At 39.9% G+C, this 20059-nt stretch overlaps 1 protein-coding gene across 5 annotated transcripts; it reads right to left on the bottom strand.

Annotated features, from left to right (window-relative positions):
• Positions 1 to 1945: 1945 nt before the first annotated feature.
• On the bottom strand, positions 1946 to 18653 carry zbtb44 (zinc finger and BTB domain containing 44). Of its 5 annotated transcripts, none has more exons than XM_039781008.1 (6): positions 18360 to 18653; positions 14733 to 15840; positions 12681 to 12795; positions 12025 to 12176; positions 9361 to 9661; positions 1946 to 5471 (listed from the first exon to the last, which is right to left on the bottom strand). In XM_039781008.1, exons 2-6 carry the CDS (start codon positions 15805 to 15807, stop codon positions 5072 to 5074), a joined length of 2043 nt encoding a protein of 680 aa, XP_039636942.1. In that variant the 5' UTR covers positions 15808 to 15840; positions 18360 to 18653; the 3' UTR covers positions 1946 to 5071. The 5 variants fall into 5 exon arrangements, with proteins under 5 accessions (XP_039636942.1, XP_039636951.1, XP_039636969.1 ...); XM_039781017.1 differs by having other exon boundaries at positions 12711 to 12795; XM_039781025.1 differs by having other exon boundaries at positions 5319 to 5471; positions 9578 to 9661.
• Positions 18654 to 20059: the final 1406 nt, after the last annotated feature.

Below are 20059 nucleotides of genomic sequence, written 5' to 3'. Positions count from 1 at the left end.
TAGGAGCCAGTAAACTTCCCCAGAACAACTGTGAGAGTTCTGGTTGACTCCTGCAGAAAATGGTCAACTTTAGGGATTCTAGGGTGTCCTGGTGGCTTAGGGGTCAAAGAAGTCGACCACGCAATCACATTCAATCGGAAAAGACTAAGTTTAGAAGATACTCACTTCAGTTGTGTAACTCTAGCTGTAACTGAAGCTCCATATTAGCATTAGAAAGCATTTTTGCACTGAACTAGGATGAGTAATTTGAAAAAGCAAAAGTATGAACCAACATGATAAGGCCATGTCTTGAGGATGGCCCCCATGTCAAAATCGAGTTTTAAGACTTTCAATTACACCATTACTGTCTTGAATAAAGTTGCCAAATATGGCTCTCGGTATACCAGCATAGAAAAATTGGGTAACACTTTCCTTGAGGTTTTCTACATAAGAGTGACATGACACTGTCATGACACATGAACCCTAACCATAACTTGTCATGACAAAACCGAATGACGCTTCGAAGTGCTAAAAGAAGTGTTATGTCATAAACGTTTATGACTTGTTTATAACGTTTCATGACACGTTCACGACAGTGTCATGTCACTCTTATGTACATACCTTCAAGTAAAGTGTAACCAAAAAGTGTAAAGAGAAAGTCCTATTAGTGACCGTTAAAGGGGCCCAGCAGATCTTTTAAATAAAGTACTACGTTACTTTGCTAAGTGGAGGCTAGTGGAATAATTTAGTCACAGCAACTCAGAAAATGTTAGTTTATTTTGTCATTTGCTTCCTGTAGACAGTTAAAAACACAACCTTTGCTTTGTGATGATGAAGAGTTTTAGTAAAGTCACATATTACCAAAAAAGAATGTGTGCTCAAACAAACAACTTCAGACAAGTTATAGACTTATTCGGACATAGTTATTTTATTTTTTTTAATTTATTTACATTTTATACTTTTACAAAAACGACTCTTTTTAATAACAGGACTGCAAAGCCAGAACACTAGCAAAGATTCAAAACAACCATAAACTCTAAAATACAGAGTGGTCTTGTCAGTTTTTAACAGCCAACTGTGGAATATTATCCAGTTAAAACACTCAACACCACAAACGTCATTTCTCCCTATACAATGTGCACGTTGCATTACTATCTGGGATGTTTTTGTACAGTTTCTCCAAACTACAGTTTAAATACAGTATCAAAGACACAAAATACAACATCTGTCTCAAAGCAGGTTGTAATCAAGAAGCCTACAGTATAAAGAATATGCAACATATTAGGAGTGTATATATACTGTATATTTATATATATACACACACTGCAGACAGTCACAAACTGAAGACTACCAAGGCCCCCCATACTACCAAACTAAGCTGTTCTATTCACATTTAACAAGAATATCCAAAGATGCCATGAAACAGCAACCATAATACAAAAGTCACCAAAAATATATATGTCATTATGAAGAGCTACCATGTTTTTTTTCTTATATTTTCCTACTTTTAAATAAAGCATAAGGACTGGAAAACATATACAACATCAAGTGTACATTGAGAAGGCATGTCCTGTATATAATCATATTTTAAAACATTGCACTTAAAAGGGATAACGTACAGAAAACAAGAGGGCATGCTGAACAACAGATCAAAGCTGGATGAAGAGTCATCGACAAATAAGGCCTTGACAGAACGCATCGGCAACTGAAGACATGCTCTCCAATTCACAGAACGATATGAACATGCAACATCAGAAACAAACAGAAAGGAGCTGAATAGAACCATTTGTTTGATATCGAAGCTTTGTTCCTTGTTTCACAGATCAAATGGGGTCCTTGCCTATTTGATTCACCTTCAGTCACATTTGAATTAAACTAAATTATACATTCATATATATATATATATATATATATATATATATATATATATATATAAATAATTCACCATTCCAAAGACAAAATGAAATCTTTTAAAACCACACCTGTCTATTTATTGCACACTATTGGTTCACAAAAATATTTTGGGCACTTTTGCGTTTCAACAAACAGCAGCATTTCATTATAAAAGTTGTTTGAATAGACACCAAACACAACCGATGAAAAGCATGACATACAAATGGAGAATAGAAAACATTTTTAAAATGTTGATATTGTGCAACTAGAGTTAATAGGTCCATTTACTAAGGCTAGCCTCTCAAATGCACAACATCATACAGTGTAAGGGGCGAAACAGCAGGACCCCTTTGCTAAATAGCATGGACCATTTCGAATGATTATCTCTCTTTTATTATGTGCAATTACTGATTGCCATGGCAAATCCCCAATGAGCTAGAGAACATTTGGTCCTGTAGGAAAAAGCATGATTTGTACCCAGATAAAAAGGGCAAATGGCACAACTTTGAAAAAGTGACTGATCGGATGGCGCAGGGTGACGCACGCTCTTATTAAGACAGCTCTCAGTGAATTTCAATGATAAGGACAGGGTAATACTGATGTCCTCATCACAGCAATATTCATCTTTGCATTTACAATCAACCCTGTATACATGAGGTCTAACATCCTGCTGTGATAATCCTTAATGTCGGCTGTTTGTATTACTTTCAGGGGGCGACAGAAAATAAACAATAAACAACGTACACAGTCAGTAGCATTCAACTCATGGATTATTACCATGGGCATCATTATCTTCTCAAAATACAGGCACAAGTAGACAATTACAACCATGTTGGCACAACACAGATACCAAGAATTGGAAGTTTGACCCAAAATCAGCATTAAAAAAAAGTTAATGAAATTAGTAACGTCAACTGCCAAACTGTGCTCTCAATTTAAAAGACAAGCTCTTGCAATATATTTATCATTTACAATGATTTAACTCACAGTATTCACATTCACTTATTAGCTATTATGCTCTTATTGCTTTTAAAGCAATATGATCACATGCCACCCAACAAACTAGTAATCTGTTCTGACTGTAAACAGGCCATCACAGATAGCAATCATAATCTGTTTGCATCACTTCCCGCTTCCCTAGCTGCAGACGTAGTTATTTTTTTTATTTTAGTCAGGGAATTTTTCACAATGTAGTTCTTCCCTTTGTGATAACTTCGGTAAAGAAAGAAAAAAAAAACAAAAAAAAAACTGAATGCTGGTGGTTAATCCACACACAACATAATATTCTTGGTTTATCCCTCACAAAGTCAAATGAGGATGTAACTTTAAAAAAGACAATCATGTCGTACCTAAGTGAAACATCACTTCAACAGTCGTGCAATATCCTAGAATATTAGCAGTGTACCTGTTGGTAAATCAGGATGACCAAAAAATAAAAGATATCGATATTCTGAGCACAACAATATTTTTAAACAAAATTGCAATTTCACAAGCAGGCCTAAGTTCAACTGGGATGAAATGCTACATTGTCATATCTTAGGAGTCCAATTGGGAATGTAAGACTGCAGTTGTGAGAAAACCTTGTAACTCCAAATTAGAAATTTGTGTTTTACATGCATTTTTGTCTTATTCAGTCATTTATTTGGTTTATTTTGAAACAAAAAGATGCATCAGTGCTGATCCAAGTTTTACTAAACTATTAGCATTTAGTTTTTTGGAGATGCAAGATTTGATTTTATAACTGTTAAAAAAAATAACTTGTACTGTGTCAGAAAAAATATATACTGCACAAATGTCTTAAGGGAATACTCAGTAAATATAATTTCAAGTTTTAAACATTTAAAAATGAAATGTACTTTGTTTATATAGATAAAAAAGAAATGCACATACACACACCTGACATATCATATTTCACAACACCCAACATACACAGCATTCAAATAGTAAAACTACAGTACAAGCTATTGCAATATAGATAATATTGACATTAAACAGTTTGCCTATAGCGACGGCACTGAAGGAATAACACAGTCGCTGCCCATACAAACTAGCAGTATCACTACAAATGAAATACAATGTTTTTTTCTTTAGCTCAGTTTGCAAAGACTTGATTTGTCACTGTCGGCAAAGTCAAGACCTCTTTTTCCTCTACACGTTGCTTTGCTCAAATGGGAACTCTCAGGCACTTTCCAAAAGTAGGGCAAGGCTTGGATTTAACAGACCTCAAACTGGCTAAGACAGAAATGACTTTAGCTGGAGCTGCACTCACGTCATATGGGAAAAAGAAACCTTCCTAGAAACGACTCTTTAAAAAATACTGTTCACTTGCTTCATTTGAAAAATACTAGGGATGCACCGATCCAACTTTTTCAGTCCTGATTCCGATAACAGTGGTAAATTAATAAGCTGTATGCCTCACTGTGTGGAAGAGACTGGGATCATTCTGTTATATGTAAGGCAACATCAGGCTGGAATTTCTTTCCTAACTTTGTATAGCAAAGTCTAATACATAAATACATGGATAGACAATTACTGAATGGTTATGCATTATTAAAATAACAAATGATATTATAATATTCATAATTATAATAATTTATATTATTAAAATAATAAATCGTGCACCAGCAACTTGGTAAGAAAAACTTCAAAATTAACAGAACTTACAATTCAAGTGTAAAACTTTTTTTATATGCAGCAACAAATTATTTAAAACTTAAACAGGAATTAAAATTTCAGTATATAATGTATATTGTATATTTGAATTGAATAGATCGGCCCCAATGTCACCAATACCTGATCCAGGTATTTGAGTCAGTATCGGCCCAATATCAGAATGGGATCGGTGCATCGCAAAAAAATACTACTTTGAAACTTAGGTTCGGAGGTGGACTGAACTCAGATTTTATGAAATCTCATGTCACCAACAAGAAAACTGCTTCAGTCATATTTGGGGAAAATCATTTAAAAGACTTACTTTGCTGGATTTGGCTTGTTGTAAAACATGAATTCAAATAAGTGCATCTGTGTTGCGTGTGGAAGTCTTGAGAAAACTTCAATCATGGCATCTTGATGGCTTCACATGATGAGGTTTCAACATGTGCACATGTCCAAGTTATCCCTTTTAGCCGCAAAGGCATTTCAACAGATATTCCCATATGACATGACTGCAAAATAAGACATGGTGGGAAAGTAGAAGGAATCACTCTATGGTAATGGAAGCCAGCTCCTTGCCCTGGGCATGCTGCTGCTGCTCTTCTTCAAACACCTCTGGGGAACTGCCGTCTACACTGTTGTCCAACTTGGTGTCCTCTGTCATGGCAACCGTCTCATCAGCGTCCATCTTGAGGGAGGCTGGGGCTTCCAGGGGGTCCAGGGGCTCGGGTGAAAGGAAGCCGGAGGAATTCTCGCAATTCTGGGTAGAGGAGGAGACCTGGGAGATGACGGGCATCTGGACTGAGGAGGAGGACGATGCTGCAGTGGTGGTGGAGGTGCTGCCCGGGTAGACGGGGTGATGTTCGGACTCCTCCAGCTCATACTGGACTCCCAGCGCCTCCTCCTCCTCCTGTACCTGGCTCAGGTAGTCGGGCACGAGGAAATCACTGCAGAGACAAAGAGAATCAGAGGAGTTCAATGTCCTTCCATTTACTATCTTGGACACAATTTTTTTTTTTTAACTGTACATGTTGACAATTTAAAATATGTTATATTAGCTAATTTTTCACAAATATACATGCATGTTCAATGTCTTTTCAGGAATAATTGCCTCCACCAGTAAGTAATGATTGTTAACATCAAGTCTGACAACCGTTTAACCAGGCAGAGGTTAAAGTGCAACATCTTAAGCCATCAACCTGCTGCCTTGATGCTCTGCCAACAAACTTGAAAAATGTTTTTAACTGCTTGTCACTGAAAATAGTTAACAGTTCGCTTCTATCTGGAATCTTCCCTAAGGTACTGAAAACTGCATAATTAGGCCTCTTCTAAAAAAGACAATTTTTAAGCAAAATAATGGGGGGGAAAGTAATCTACCAGCAACACAGCAGCTTTTTAGTCTCAAAAGGTTTTCTAGATAACTTCCAGTCTGGATTTTGATCCCATCACAGCACTGAAAAAGTTATTAATGGCATCAGAGGTTAATTCTAGTGCTTCTCAGTGCTGTGTTGGACACACTTGATCACACATTACTGCTAGACAGACTAAAAAACTAGGCTGGCCTGTCCAGCAGAGTCCTAGATTGGTTCAAGTCCTATCCACAAGACAAGGGATACTTTGTTTACATTGGCAGCTAGTTCCTCAAAGCTCCATTCTTGGACCTCTGCTTTTTAACCTCTAAATGCTCTCTTTGGGCAGAATTATAAAAAAAACAATTACATCGCTTATAATTATGCAGATGATACTACGCTTTATGTAAAACTTTCACCGACTGACTTGGCTCCAATAGACTTGCTGCATCAATGCATTGACCAAATAAATGGCTGGATAAACCAGAATCTTCTTCTATTAAATAAAAAGACAAAACTGAGATTATTGTCTTTTGTGCTAAAGAAGAAAGAATAAAAGTGGAGGCTCATCTTTACTTCATTTCTTTTGAGTCAAAAAACCAAGATCGAAATCTTAGTTATGTTTTATTCAAATCTCAATTTTAATTTAAATAATAATTACATGCATGTTATCTCCAACCTTCTGTACATATTATTTGCATTTGACACATACTTGTGGGTACAGTTTATTTGTCAAACAGAATTAACTAAGGCACCAACTTTGTGTGATGGCTTAAGTGTAATTAGATATAGGGTGGATATTTCCTTAATATGTTGCCATAATATTTTGTGCACTAGACGATGTGTCTATACAAATGCTTCAAATAATGCCCAATTACAAAAATGTATATGGATATAAACAAAAAGTAAGAAAATTTGTGTTTGGTAGATTATTTCTCTGTGGTAACAATGCTTTTTGGCAATAAATGTTATACCGTTGGAAAGCCTGTTTAGTTCCCTTTCAAATGGTGCCTCATTTGTAAGGAACATGCATTTGTGGGATGAGCAGCAGCGCTGAGTATGTGGGTTGCGCCCATGAAAGATTTGCCAAATCTTCTCTGACAATGCCTTATTGACTCATTTGGTGTTTGGTGGATTGGATGATCGAAGTTTGAAGAAACAAGACATATTGGCAATTTAACAATTTTTTCATTTCACAAACAGGAGCCTCAGTAACGTGTGGAAGAACCATACACAGCCACAACAGCCTGGCACCTCCTCCTCATGCTGGTCACCAGCCTGGTCACACACTGGTGTAGGATGGCATCGCATTCTTCAACCAGCATTTGTCGCAAGTCAGCCAACGTGGCTGTGTTGGTCACTCTGGCACAAACAGCACGCCCAAGCTGATCCCACAAGTGTTCAATGGGGTTGAGGTCAGGACTGCTGGCAGGCCATTCCATCCTCTCCCAACCTGGTCTCACGCCAGGTCGTGAAATAGTCACGTTATTTTGATTTATTGATACATTTACAGGTCACGATTTTGACGTTTATTTCGTGTACACGTCACGAATTTTGAACGTGTACAGGTCACGGTTTTCGAACCTGCTCTGGGGGACGCAACAACGGAGAAATGAGGCGCCACACGTCGGCCACAACAACAGGACGGACCGCCACATGTGGGACGCAATCCCCGGGCGCATCCCCAGGCGCAGGGGCACACAACAACGGGGAAACAAAACGCCACACGCCATCCACCACCCCGACCAACCTCCCTGCCCGGACTTTCACCTTATCAATACTACTCGCTACCGTCATCGTTCTGTGATCACAAAATATGCTTCCCATTGAAATACATTGCTTTAAAATTCGTAATCACCACACAAAACCCCCCCCGACATTATCATGTCCTGTCCACGACTCAATAGATTCAATAACTTGACCATATCACAAACTGTCATGAGACCGGTCTGCCTCTCCACTCCCACAATCTGGAGGTAGTCTCTGATAAACCCCGCCCTGCGGGGGCCAGCATTGTCATCTTAGAGGATAGAGTTCGGTCCCAGACTGTGGAGATATGGGATTGCCACTGGTTGCAGAATCTCATCTCTAGATCTCTCTGCATTGAGATTGCCTCCAATGATGACAAGCCTTGTTTTTCCAGTGAGGGAGATGCTGCCCCACACCATCACACTGCCTCCACCAAAAGGTGTTACTCTATCGGTGCAGCAATCAGCATAGCGTTCTCCGCGTCCCCACCACACTTTGACCCTACGATCCAACCGCCGTAGGCAGAATCATCCAATCCACCAAACGAGTCAATGGCAGAATAAGCTGTTTGGCATTGGCAGAGAAGATTTGGCAAATTATTCATGGGCGCAATCCACATACTCCGCGCTGCTGCTCATCCCACAAATGCATGTTCCTTACAAATGGGGCACAATTTGAAAGGGAACTAAACAGGCTTTCCAACGGTATAAGATTTATTGCCAAAAAGCATTGTTACCACAGAGAAATAATCTACCAAATATACCATTTCCTTACTTTTTGTGCTAAATTTACAAACCTTTAAAGTCAACACTGACATGAGTGTTGCTTCAACTCTTTGATGAATTTTCAATCTACACTAATGTATTCCCACTCTAGCTTGGTCCCCATGTGACTATACCCTAAACAATTCCATTTAAATTCCTATGACAGGGGCTCTTTAAAAGTGTGCGAGTGCAAAGTGTGACCATGGTTGTAAACTAGATTTATCAGAATCCCCAGTCCTGCAGCTTAACATCATGTACCACTACTATCAAGCACAGTGGAAATTAGAGCTCAGTATCCAGAATAAATAGTTAAGTTCGGGTGTAACTGTCATATGTAGCACAGACGACAGCTGAATCTCACAAACTTGGAAAAAAATACAACGTAGTTAACATATCTTTTTATGTGAAGACTGTGGATGGGAGTTAAGAGTCTGACTGGATTGCCAGAGAATTTTCCACACTGTTATGATCTAAGGCGTAGACCTTCTACTATAAAACTTTTGAGGAGTCAATGGCCCGTTTGAGTCCTGCCGACCTGTGAGGGCTTGAGTTGATTAAGAAGTGGAAAAGTCTGGGAAGCACAAAAACTCGTCCATATTATAAAGACACTGTGTTCTGACTTTCACAAGGCTTTGCGGGTTGAGCTGCTGATAAAAACAAACAACCCGCTCTATTTGGTTAAGAAAAATCCATTCGAATAGAAACAAAATTATGTTTTGTTTTGCAGCTATTGTCAAGTCCAACGTTTGAGCACGTTTTAAAAAGGTGCAACTGTTTCTCTCAGTCCAATACAGCCGAATACTTCAGGTACAAATTAATTGCAATCATCTCAAAAACAATTCTACACAACCAAACTCATAAAAGGAAAAAAACGATCAAATGAACCTCAGGTATTAGAATCTAAACTGAAGTAATTTTTTGATCCAGGTGAGATCTGAGTAAATGATGGGGGTCAGCACCCCCGGACTCCTCACCTGCTCTGGAAGTAGTTTGCTAGTTCGGATGCCTCATGGTTCAGACTCCTCAGGTGTACAATTAAATTGCCAGAGTTGGTGAACATGGCCCCGCACGTTTTGCACTCGTAAATCCGCGGCTTGCGGATTATGTGTCGGGAGACCCTCATGTGGTGCTTATATTCACCGAAGGACGTGAATGTGGCGCTACAAATCTGGCACCGGAAACAGCGTTTACCTTCGTGCTTCAGCCGATGCATCTTTAGGGAGTAGGCCCGTGTGAACTTTTTCCCACAGCGGTCACACTGGAAAGGCTTAATGCCTGGGGGGAAATAAATAAACAAAGTTCAGCTGATTTGTACATTAGCATCACATGTGTTGGGTGAGGTAAGTTAAAGGAGGGGGTTAATGACTACATCTTACCACAAATTTAGCCCCAACTGTTTTCCAAATCACTGTTTCCCAGAATGCCCGGAACAAAAAGCCTCATTCATTAATCACTAATCTGTTAACAAGTTGTAGGAAAGTACAGCAACCCACTATCATTTATCCTTTTATTTAGATTTCCATTAGCATCTGCACTTCTGATAATAACAACAACAACAACAACAACAACAACAACAACAACAACTCTCTATGTAGACTTTGGTGGATTCCAGGTCAGTTTTAAATCCAGTTCCGAAATGTAAACACACAGTTATTTGTTAAGCTCCAAGTCTAAAGAATCTCTTATCAAATCAATTGGCAATGTTCCACTTGCTAAGACAAGGAATAAAACATGTAGACGGCCATTTAGCTAAATAGCAAAATATGTGATCCATCTGGTCAAATTTGAGTTTTAGTTCTTTGGATATCAATCTTTGAATTGTACCACCTAGAAATTGTTTCTTCCACAAACCTTTTTACACACTTAGGGCCCTATCTTGCACCCAGCGCAATTGCCTTTGTACACCGACGCATGTATCATTCCTATTTTGCACCCGACGCACAGCGGACTTTTCCCTCCACAGACGCACGTCGGTAAAATAGGGAATGTATTTGCGCTCCCGGGGGCGGTTCAGCGAAAAGAGGAGGCGTGTTCCGGCGCGAACATTACCTAGTGCCATTTTGCAGTTTCAGAAAACAAAATAAAAGTGAGTAGCGCCTTATTCAGATGCTATTTTAGGGGCGCATGCTTGGCCATAATGTAGCGTGTGCACAACGCGCATACACTTTGCTTCTCTCATCTACACGGACGCAGCAGTTCCCATTTTTTGCAAACCATACATAATTACAAAGAAAAATATTACTGAAAATGCGCTTCAGGTGTTTGGATAGATCAGAAGGCACTTTACAGTACAGTCCTCAAAAAGTCGCAGCATTCTTTGTGGCTTGTTGTGTTTTACACATTTCCATGAATCATGGATGTGTTGATGACATAAATGAGGAAATATTAGAGGACTTCAGGAGACGGGATGTTGAACTACGGCGGGATTGGACACTCCGGCGGAATCTGGTCCGGGAGTGGCAATGCGCGATGTGCTCCTGATGGAGCGGGTGGACGGAGATGGAGTGGGGGGAGGAGGAAGGGGCACAACAGGTGCAGGTGGTGCGTTTGGAGGCCCGCGCTCCATGGCTGCAGCAATCCTCTCCAGACTTGAGGAGATACGCCCAAGAGGCTGCAGCAACATCGCCAAGACGGGCATTTATTACTTTGCCGCATCTCGCATCGGCAGCTCCCGCTGGCGTGCGCTAGGCAAGTCCACCGTCATAATAGCAATCCGCCATGGAACAAGCGCGCCTGCTCTTAAAGGGAATGTGAGATGACGCTCTGATTGGTTTATTGCACGTTACACCCAAACCACACCTAGCTACTTCAGACCAACCCATTTTAGATTTGCATCGGGCGCAAGAGTCATTTATCCCGCCGGTATAATAGCAACAGCGCCCGAGATGCGCCCACAAAGCTGCGTTTGATACTTGCGTTTCAGATCGTTAAAATAGGGCCCTAAATGTTGAAAGACCAAACACATATTTAGAAATGTTGTGGCATGCTTTACTTTGTTTACATTTAAATCTGAACTCTCACCATATTTTTTATACAGCAGAGTAAAGATGCTAAAATGTTCTTTTGTCTTTTTTTAAACTAATCAGTAAGTTTGACTCCTTTTATTATGAATGATATGTACTATTTCAATGGTAGTCCACCAGTAGTACTTTCACTGCCATTTAAAAAGGAATGCATTAAAGCATGCATTCCCATACTTTCCTCACATTTTGTTGTGATGTAGGCTTACTCAATTGTTAGTTAATTAATCTATCTACCAATCAATCTTGCCTTTCTCCCTGACCTGTCTTGACTGGTTACAGCCAAGTCTAAGAAAAACGGTGGTTTGACAATCCATACCAGAGCAATCAAACCCCCAGAGATACTGGGAATCAAAAGTACTTAAGCAATATTTTATTCCGCAACCGTAGGCCTATGGTCCTACACTATCTTGAAAAGTCTGCTAAGTGTTACTTAGAAGTTTTTTCTTTGGCATATGAACGTGTTTGGGCTGAACATTCAAGAAGGTGCATGCTGGAGATTGTGTCACAAATGCCTGTTAACGCACGAAAAAGACTTTTGTTTTTAACTTAAACTAAAAAAACATAATATTAAATTCCAAAGTTTCCCAAGATTTAAATTTTCCCCATTTCACATACCGGAGTGTATGAGCATATGCTGCTTCAGATTTTGAATGCGTGTGAATCTGACTCCGCAGGTTGGACATTGGAAGGGCCTGTCGGGGCCATTGGTGCCAGACCTGGCTGAGGGGCTGATATAGAGGTGGTATGGATACTGAATACCTTCTAACCTGAAACACAAAGAGGGGAAACATCAAAGTGATATTCATATAGGGACAGCTTCATTATTCAATGAAAGTTAAAGTATATCTCGAATACTGACAAACCTCTACTATGACATTGCAATGAAGTAACTTCCAGAGTAATTTGCTTGTCTCCTTGCATATAAAAAATAGCTTGTGAGTTTTGAGGGGAAAAGGGTCCACGCATTATGTCACTTAAAAAAATTGTGTTTGGAACATTTATTTACTGAGTTGTTAGTGATGATAGTGATATGCGTCAGACTGCTGGACGTTCAAAGATTTCCAGTTAGACGCTACGTTAGCTTTCACATAAAATGTATCACTCATCTGTGTGGCTTGAAGCTACAATATGCAACCAGCATTCTTTATTTTATAGTACATAATGTCTTGGACATTTCAACATGACATCTAAATGTATTATCTAAACAGCTGTGGCTCAGACATCCAGTTATGAGGTTTATGTCTATATATTCTTTACAGCTTATGACTTGCCTTGCTGCAAGTTGAAACAAAGCACGATACCTTTCATCATCTTCTGCGTGTCCTCCAGTGTTGGAGGTGCTCTGCATTGAAGGCAAGCCCTCAGACACTCCCTCATCCATCGACCCTAGAAAGAGTAAGAAAAAAAATGTTACTCATATGGTAGCTGTCTACTGAAAATCTGAGCATGTTGGATGAGGTTAGACTGTAGGTCTTTGAGGGCTAATCCCGTATTTAAGGATTGATGCTGCTAGATTCCAATTCACTGTGCTATTCAACAGTTTAGGAAAAAATTGTGAGTGTTTCCATTTTCATTTTAATTATGGCGGGGCAAAAGAGCTTTTTAAACTGCATTTGGGCCACCAGACAAAACTTTCCACAGAAACCAATACAAATAAAACTCTTGTAAGTGGGTAAGCAGCTCTGAGGGCTGGGTGAGGCAGGTTTGACGGAAGTTTTACAAAGCGTCAGTGTTAACTGGGTCTATTATAGCAATGATGGATACAATATCACTAGTCTATATCCACGACGTTGCACTTCTAGACTATCTGTCCAATCTTGAGATTTCTGTTGCACGACCAAAACAACTTCTGAACTTACACGTTCCACCAAAACAAGTTCCTTCCTGGGGCTATTTTGCAGCGGCACCGTGGCTCTGTCCGGCGCATAGTGCTGCCCATGACGATTGTGATTGGTTTAAAGGAATGCCAATAAACCAGAGCACGTTTTTCTCCCATCCCGGAATGCTGTGTGGACTAGCCAGACCCTCCTCAGCAGCTCTGTGGAGGAAGGTCTGGCAAAGCACTATCACTAACACGCCGATATGTGATTTAACTGCACCTTTAAGCCAATATATCTCATTTCTAGCTAATGGCCGTGAATTTATCAGCTGAATTGACAATTGTCTTGAGCAGACTTCATCAGCTAGAGCTAGCTAGCTAATGCTAAAACTCCACAAGCTGCAAAAAAATAAAAAATAAAAAAAATAAATAAAAATGCACTTGATTGCTACAGACATGGTGTCGTGCTAAAAGACTGAGGCTAAAATGGCATGTCCCAAGAAAAGAGTCAGCATCCTTACTAGTCGATGATCCATGGAACACATGGAAATAATCAACATTGTTCTTGCTTTGCAGGGTAGAACTAGTTAGCCCTAGTATTATTTATGAAAATGTTATTCAATATTATTAACATAACTCTTGGATGGTTTGGATGCTTACTATAGAACAACATACTTGGACAACCAACACAGTGTTTACACAGAATCTTTAATGTTCACATTTCTAACAGTATGCTTCACTTTAATAAGAAAAATCTATTTGAGGATGAGGAATAACCAGAAGGTTTGGCAAACATAACGCAATGCAAGGAGGAGTTGATAAAGTGTCAAATTCCCCAGTGCAGGACAAAACTGCTATCATTACTTTAAACTAAAAAAAAGACAACATACCTACAAACCCTTTATATAAAGAGTACATCTCTTAGTACAGCAGCATGCACATTGCTTTAATATGTGGACCAATCTACGGCCGCGTTCAGACAGCCTGCGTCGGCCGTCCGATGGTCTGGCAAAAAAACGCAGGTCTTTTCATACATTTTGAATGGGGGTAGTGAGTTTAGACTGTGGCGGGGGTTGCCGCAGGGGGGACACTCACAGCGGGCCTGTGGCGAAAAGTTGAGACCGACTCAACTTTTGGAGGAACGCAACCCCACGTCACGCTGCGGTGGCCAATCACGTAACCGGAAATCAGACTTGTCGGTGTGTTTTGAGCTATGGTTTGAGGTGGTGTGAGAATCCCGTACAGTATACCGGAAACATCACTGCCTTTATTGCTGCCACAGGAAACAAGCACTGAACCGGCCGGGAGTTTGTGTAATAGCTGAATGATCTGACGGAAAATTGCCGGATCGATTTCTTTGGTATGAATGCCCCGTAAAGACTGACAGACCTGGTGTGCCTTGTTAATGCTGCTAAGCTATGATTGGAAAATCGTTGTTCGGGGGCAAGGTTTACTGGTCAATTCTAAATGCTGTGGATCATTAAGGTAAGGAGAATAGCCCCACCTATAGAGGAGGACTGTGGACTGATGAGGAGCTCCTCTTGGACCTGTTCACTCCCTGGCACCGTCTGCTGGTCACTCAGCGAGCTCTGGGAGGCACTGACCGGCTGTGAGGATGCCTCTTGGACCTCCTCATCACTGAGACGCTCCACCTTCACCCTCACATCTTCCTCCTCTGCCGGCACTGGCGACGACACCGCCTTGGAGCTTTCACACGTTAGGAAGTCACTGAGCCGCCGGCCGACTATCACCTCAGAGGTCCCTGGGGTGCCCTGCTCTAAACAACGAGGGCTCTCTGGGAGCTTTGATTTGTCTGAGTGGAACCTCCGGTCGATACCGAACGGGAAAGTCCATGGGAAGGCCAGGGACGACTCCACAGGCTGGGCTGTGCTGTCTGAGAATGAAGGGGACGGGTTGGGGATCTGCGGGGAGGTGGTGACCATCTGTGTAGTGCATTTGAGCGGACTCTCTGGCGATGCCATGGTTACAAAGCTTTTGCGTTTCCGTCGTGATTCACGGCATATAGGAACGTTTCTCTCCATCACGCTACAGTCAGACGAAACAGGTGACACACTGCCGTCCAACGGCGTCAGGGCACAGTTTGATGAGGCGCTCTCTGGTGCTGATTCATGTGGTTTATCTGCTGTAATGTTGTTGTTGTTGTTGTTATTGTTGCTGTTGTTACTAGGGCTCCACAGAATACTAGACTTCATAAACTCCGAACATGTGCTAGCAACAGCAAACATCTGCATGTAACTTGCAGCTGCTAGCACGTCTATTATATTTTCTGTGCTAATAGAAAGGGTAGACGTGTAGGCATATTCCAACAGAGGAGCGAAGCCACTAACGGTCACATGATGAAGGTCCAACACAAAGTTGTCCTCCTCTAGCCGGCCCACCAATTTGGAGCGGAAGAATTCACTGCAGCAGGCCAGGACCACTTTGTGGGCCAGGAAGAGCTTGTCTTGGACCCGAATGGTGACATCACATAAGTGACCCTCATTGCGTAAAGCGTTGAGCTTCTCCAGCATCTCCTGGCTGTGGGAGGTCGAGCTGTGGGTGAAGGTTTTGACCCCCATGATGGTCAGTTTACTGGGTACAGGAAATATGTCCTGCAGAGAGATGGGGGAAGAAAGAAAAAAAAAATACACAGTTTGCAAAAGCTAAACCATAAGAACTGCATCTTAGGAGTCAAACATTAATTTCGGGTAGGAAAAGAAAACGCTTAGATCAACTTTAAGAAATACATTTTATTACGCTTTGTTATTCTTTTGTGTCGAGTACTTTACGTCAGTATTGTTTGTATATAGCACTGTAAATGTTTCTAATGATTACCTATACTAAACAAAATCCAGCCTTAGCAGTTAAAGAATCAGGTGTGAAATAACAGATGTCCCAGTGGACTTTCACTAAACCACTCTATTAGAAAGCAATAAGTACAAAGACAAAATGAGATGTCAAATACCACTCTGCAAAACACCAATTCCACAGTAAAAGGCAGGATCAAAAAAGCCAAGCACATTGTGGAAGGCAGTGGACGTAGGTAGAGAAACCTACTAAGGTACTCTCTGGGAAGGCAAGGTAAAGGGGGTGGGGGGGCGTGAAAGCAGGGTTGGCGCACTGAGGACAAGATGCCAAGTTATGTAACAACAATCAAAGCAGATGCGCAACGATGCGAGCCAGACCCATGTGGAGACCAGTGCACTACAGGATGCTCAGCAGCTGTCTGCAAGACATGTGGATTCTCTGAGGCATGAGATTTTCCATCAAACAAAAGCTCAAGTGAAGGGGCTCTCGCAGGGAGAGCGCGCTCCCCTCTACACACACACACAGACCACAGGAAAATACTCGTGGGCTATGTTGGCCCAGTAAAGGCAAAGTGAATTATAGACCTGGGCTGTGGAGGTGCAACAGGAGAGTGCCTAGCCTGTACCAGCAAAAAGGGCGAAGAGAAAAGAGCTTAAATTCCACCATGGGGCTTTCTAAAGGCTAAAATGTCTCCTGTATGAGAATTATTTAGCTACATGATTACCATTAAGTTCTTCCTGACAAAAAGGAATTTATAGTACATTAACTTGAGAGAGAAACGATGCATACAAATCAAATACAACTGGATTAAAAAAAAATATATATATATATATATATATATATATATATATATATATATATATATATATATATACATACTTGCACTGTCTGCACGTCTTTAAGAGAGGATACATAACATTATTCTACAAAAATGTGGAAAACTTAGCAGTAAAAACAAATACATTTTGCTTCATCTTTTCCTCCAATGTAAGGGTCTAAACCTTGGTCTAATACCTAATTAAAGAGAATCTTAAAAGGCCATGTGGTGTGTGTGTATATATATATATATATATATATATATATATATATATATATATATATATATATATATATATATATATATATAAAATGGCTACATCCAGAAATTCATACATTGACTATTTTGATGTTGAATTCGTCAAGAAAAATAAGAACCTTATTTTATTAGCTTCTGAAATGTGAGGATCTGTTGGTTGTTTTTGTTTCACTTCATTGTACACTGAACGCCTTTGCTTTGTTTTGTTCTTTGGGTCAGACAAAATAAGCTAATTTGAAGACGTCACTGGGTCACTTGTTATGAGTTATAAATATTTTATACACTTATCAACTGATTGATCGATGATTACGTAACTAAGAGTCGGCGACAACAGTTACAAACTACTCCAATCCATCACAAAAATATTCATGATGGCGATAGGGCAGAGGAGGCGTAGCCTTCAACCTGGTACTTTTACTCTGTTTACATCACGTAAGCAAGTGTTTACAAGCGTTGGACTGAAACAGATTGCCGAGGGCTGATGATCAATGTGCACACAAAAAGCAGAAAGGCTCTATGTATACAAGGCATGGGGGATAATTGTCTCGTGAAAAATATGCTGAACAAACATGTTTGCAACAATCACAATTTAGCAAACACTAGCTAACAGTGTCGAGAAGCTAATACGTCAAATCACCCATGAGATGAAAAGTGCATCCGATTTTCATTGTCAAAATAAAAGACAAATGCCCACAGGGCAATGTTTTTTAGCATCGTATGTCATTTAAATACCTCTAAAATATCCTAAAATAAAATATAATAAAGAGTCGTGCTCAAACATTGTAGTGCAAATTGCTAGCCATTTGTGTGGTATCCGAAATTAAATGTTTTACCCATTATTTATTATTGTTGTTGTTGTTGTTGTTGACCCGTATGTTCTGTAAAAGTATTTCTGTTCGCGTACAATATTATAATCTTATCTATATGTTACCTTTCCAATGTATTGATACATATACACAACCATTACCACACACTAAACAAACTACTATAAGCAAGTAGAAAAATAATTCATACAATTTACCCCATTTATTTTGAAGCCGAATTAGCCACGTTTCCGGTTTGACCGTGGATAACCCTGGATAGCAGCTGCTGCACATTAGCTAACTACGAAGCTAGCGCTAGCCGACCCAACACAGTGCTATTAGTTGGTTCCTTTGCCCGTATCAATACTTAGACAACAAGGTAGCCGTATTAAAGTACACACAGCGGGGTTACGGTTATCAGACAGACTGTACGAAGGGAATTTACCTTCTCTGATGAGGCCCGTTATATCGACAGGGCCTCGGGATGCAAACAGCTCAGCTGACAAAAAGCAGCGATAGTCGGAGACAGCGGTGTGCCCTGCCGCTTCCCTCCGATTACTCACATTCCCTGCGCTTCTCAGGCAGTTGTCAGCCTGCCAGCCGCCAAAACTCACAGTTGAATAAACGCTCACATTAATTCACATCACACCAGGTTGAAGTTAAAAGTTTGTTGAGGTGCTGTTTTCATTCCTTTGTGCTCCCAGCTGTCCTGCGCTGTATTTATATCCCCACAATGCAACGCGCATCTCTCACGGTTCTGTACAGTAACCCAACAGGAAGTCTCACATTTAGCAACATGTACAACACAACTTAGAAATTCCCAATGTTTATATTAATTAACATGCGGCATATATGGCCTTCTGTAGACCTGTTAACCTAATAATAACGTGCACATGTGTTTTGTGGTTTAAATAGATATATCATATACTTCATTTTTTATGTATTCTGAATTTTGAAAATATAATTTAGCCACCACCTCAATTATTTGGCACACTAGAACATGCAATGTGTTCATACTGCCCTAAAACCTTTGTTTTTTTAATTTTCTAACAAACCAGTACTGCATATTCTGTTGTCTTGTATCTTGTGTGATATGACTATTTGCCGTTGCTGTAGAAATTGTCTTTTTTTTCTTTTTCTCTTATTTCTTCTTTATATTCATTTATATATTTAATTAGTTATATCGTACTTTAATTCAACATTTACCATATTTAATTATATATTTGTAGTGTCAGACATTGAATGCCTTTCTTCATTTTGATAAAACTTGATAGACTGTGAAAACAGAGTTGAATATAATATAAAAAAGTCGAATATGTTGAATATTATAAATACTTTAGAATGTTGCTAGTAACCCAAACTGTAGGCTATATGATGTATACTGTTCCATATATATGATATTATGGGCCTATTGTTTTGGTGATCCATTATGGCTTTCACATCTATAAGCTAAGAATAGGATAGAAGAAGTTTGTCCCTAACCACTGCTGCTGAGTATGTTTTTACATGACTGTCTTCATTTCAGATGTCTGAACAGAGAAATTATTGCAATGTGGGAGTATTTTACTGAACATCTTAAGGGGTTAAGTTTGTAAACCATGCAATAAAATCTGCCTCGCCCCCGTATTTAAAAGCTACTGACCCACTTAACAGAATTCCATTAGTCTGGCCTTCAGTGGTGGGTTTTAGTGGCCCACAATGGTCTAAAAGAGTGCTCTGGAAAACATGGAAAACTGAAAATTTGTTTGGAATTTATTGGTCATTTTGTAGTATGGCTCCTCCTGATATTTGCATGATTGTTGACATGTACCTACCAGTCTGGAAACAAGGCTCCTCAGGTAATAAAGCTTTTGTGCACAATAGAGACAAGGAAAAGGCCAGCACAAAGTGTCCTTTGGGCTGTTGCGGTAAAAGAGAATCATGTATTGACATAAATGTGTTTATTTGACCATTTTTATAGACAAAAATCTCAAAGACAGCAGCATCTGCCATGTTAATTACATGTCCAAGGTAAAAATGTTACAAAAAATAAATAGCTTAAAAAGGAAGCTGTAATAATAAAATAGTATGGTCCTTCACTGAAGGGATATAGGCCCAATGTGCCATCTCTTTTGTTTTATAACAGTGTAAATTAACAACAGGAAT

This window comes from Perca fluviatilis, chromosome 2 (assembly GCF_010015445.1).
Source record: "Perca fluviatilis chromosome 2, GENO_Pfluv_1.0, whole genome shotgun sequence".
NCBI lineage: Eukaryota > Metazoa > Chordata > Actinopteri > Perciformes > Percidae > Perca > Perca fluviatilis.
Note: the sequence above shows the minus strand (reverse complement) of the source record. Positions and strands in the feature narration are given on the sequence as shown.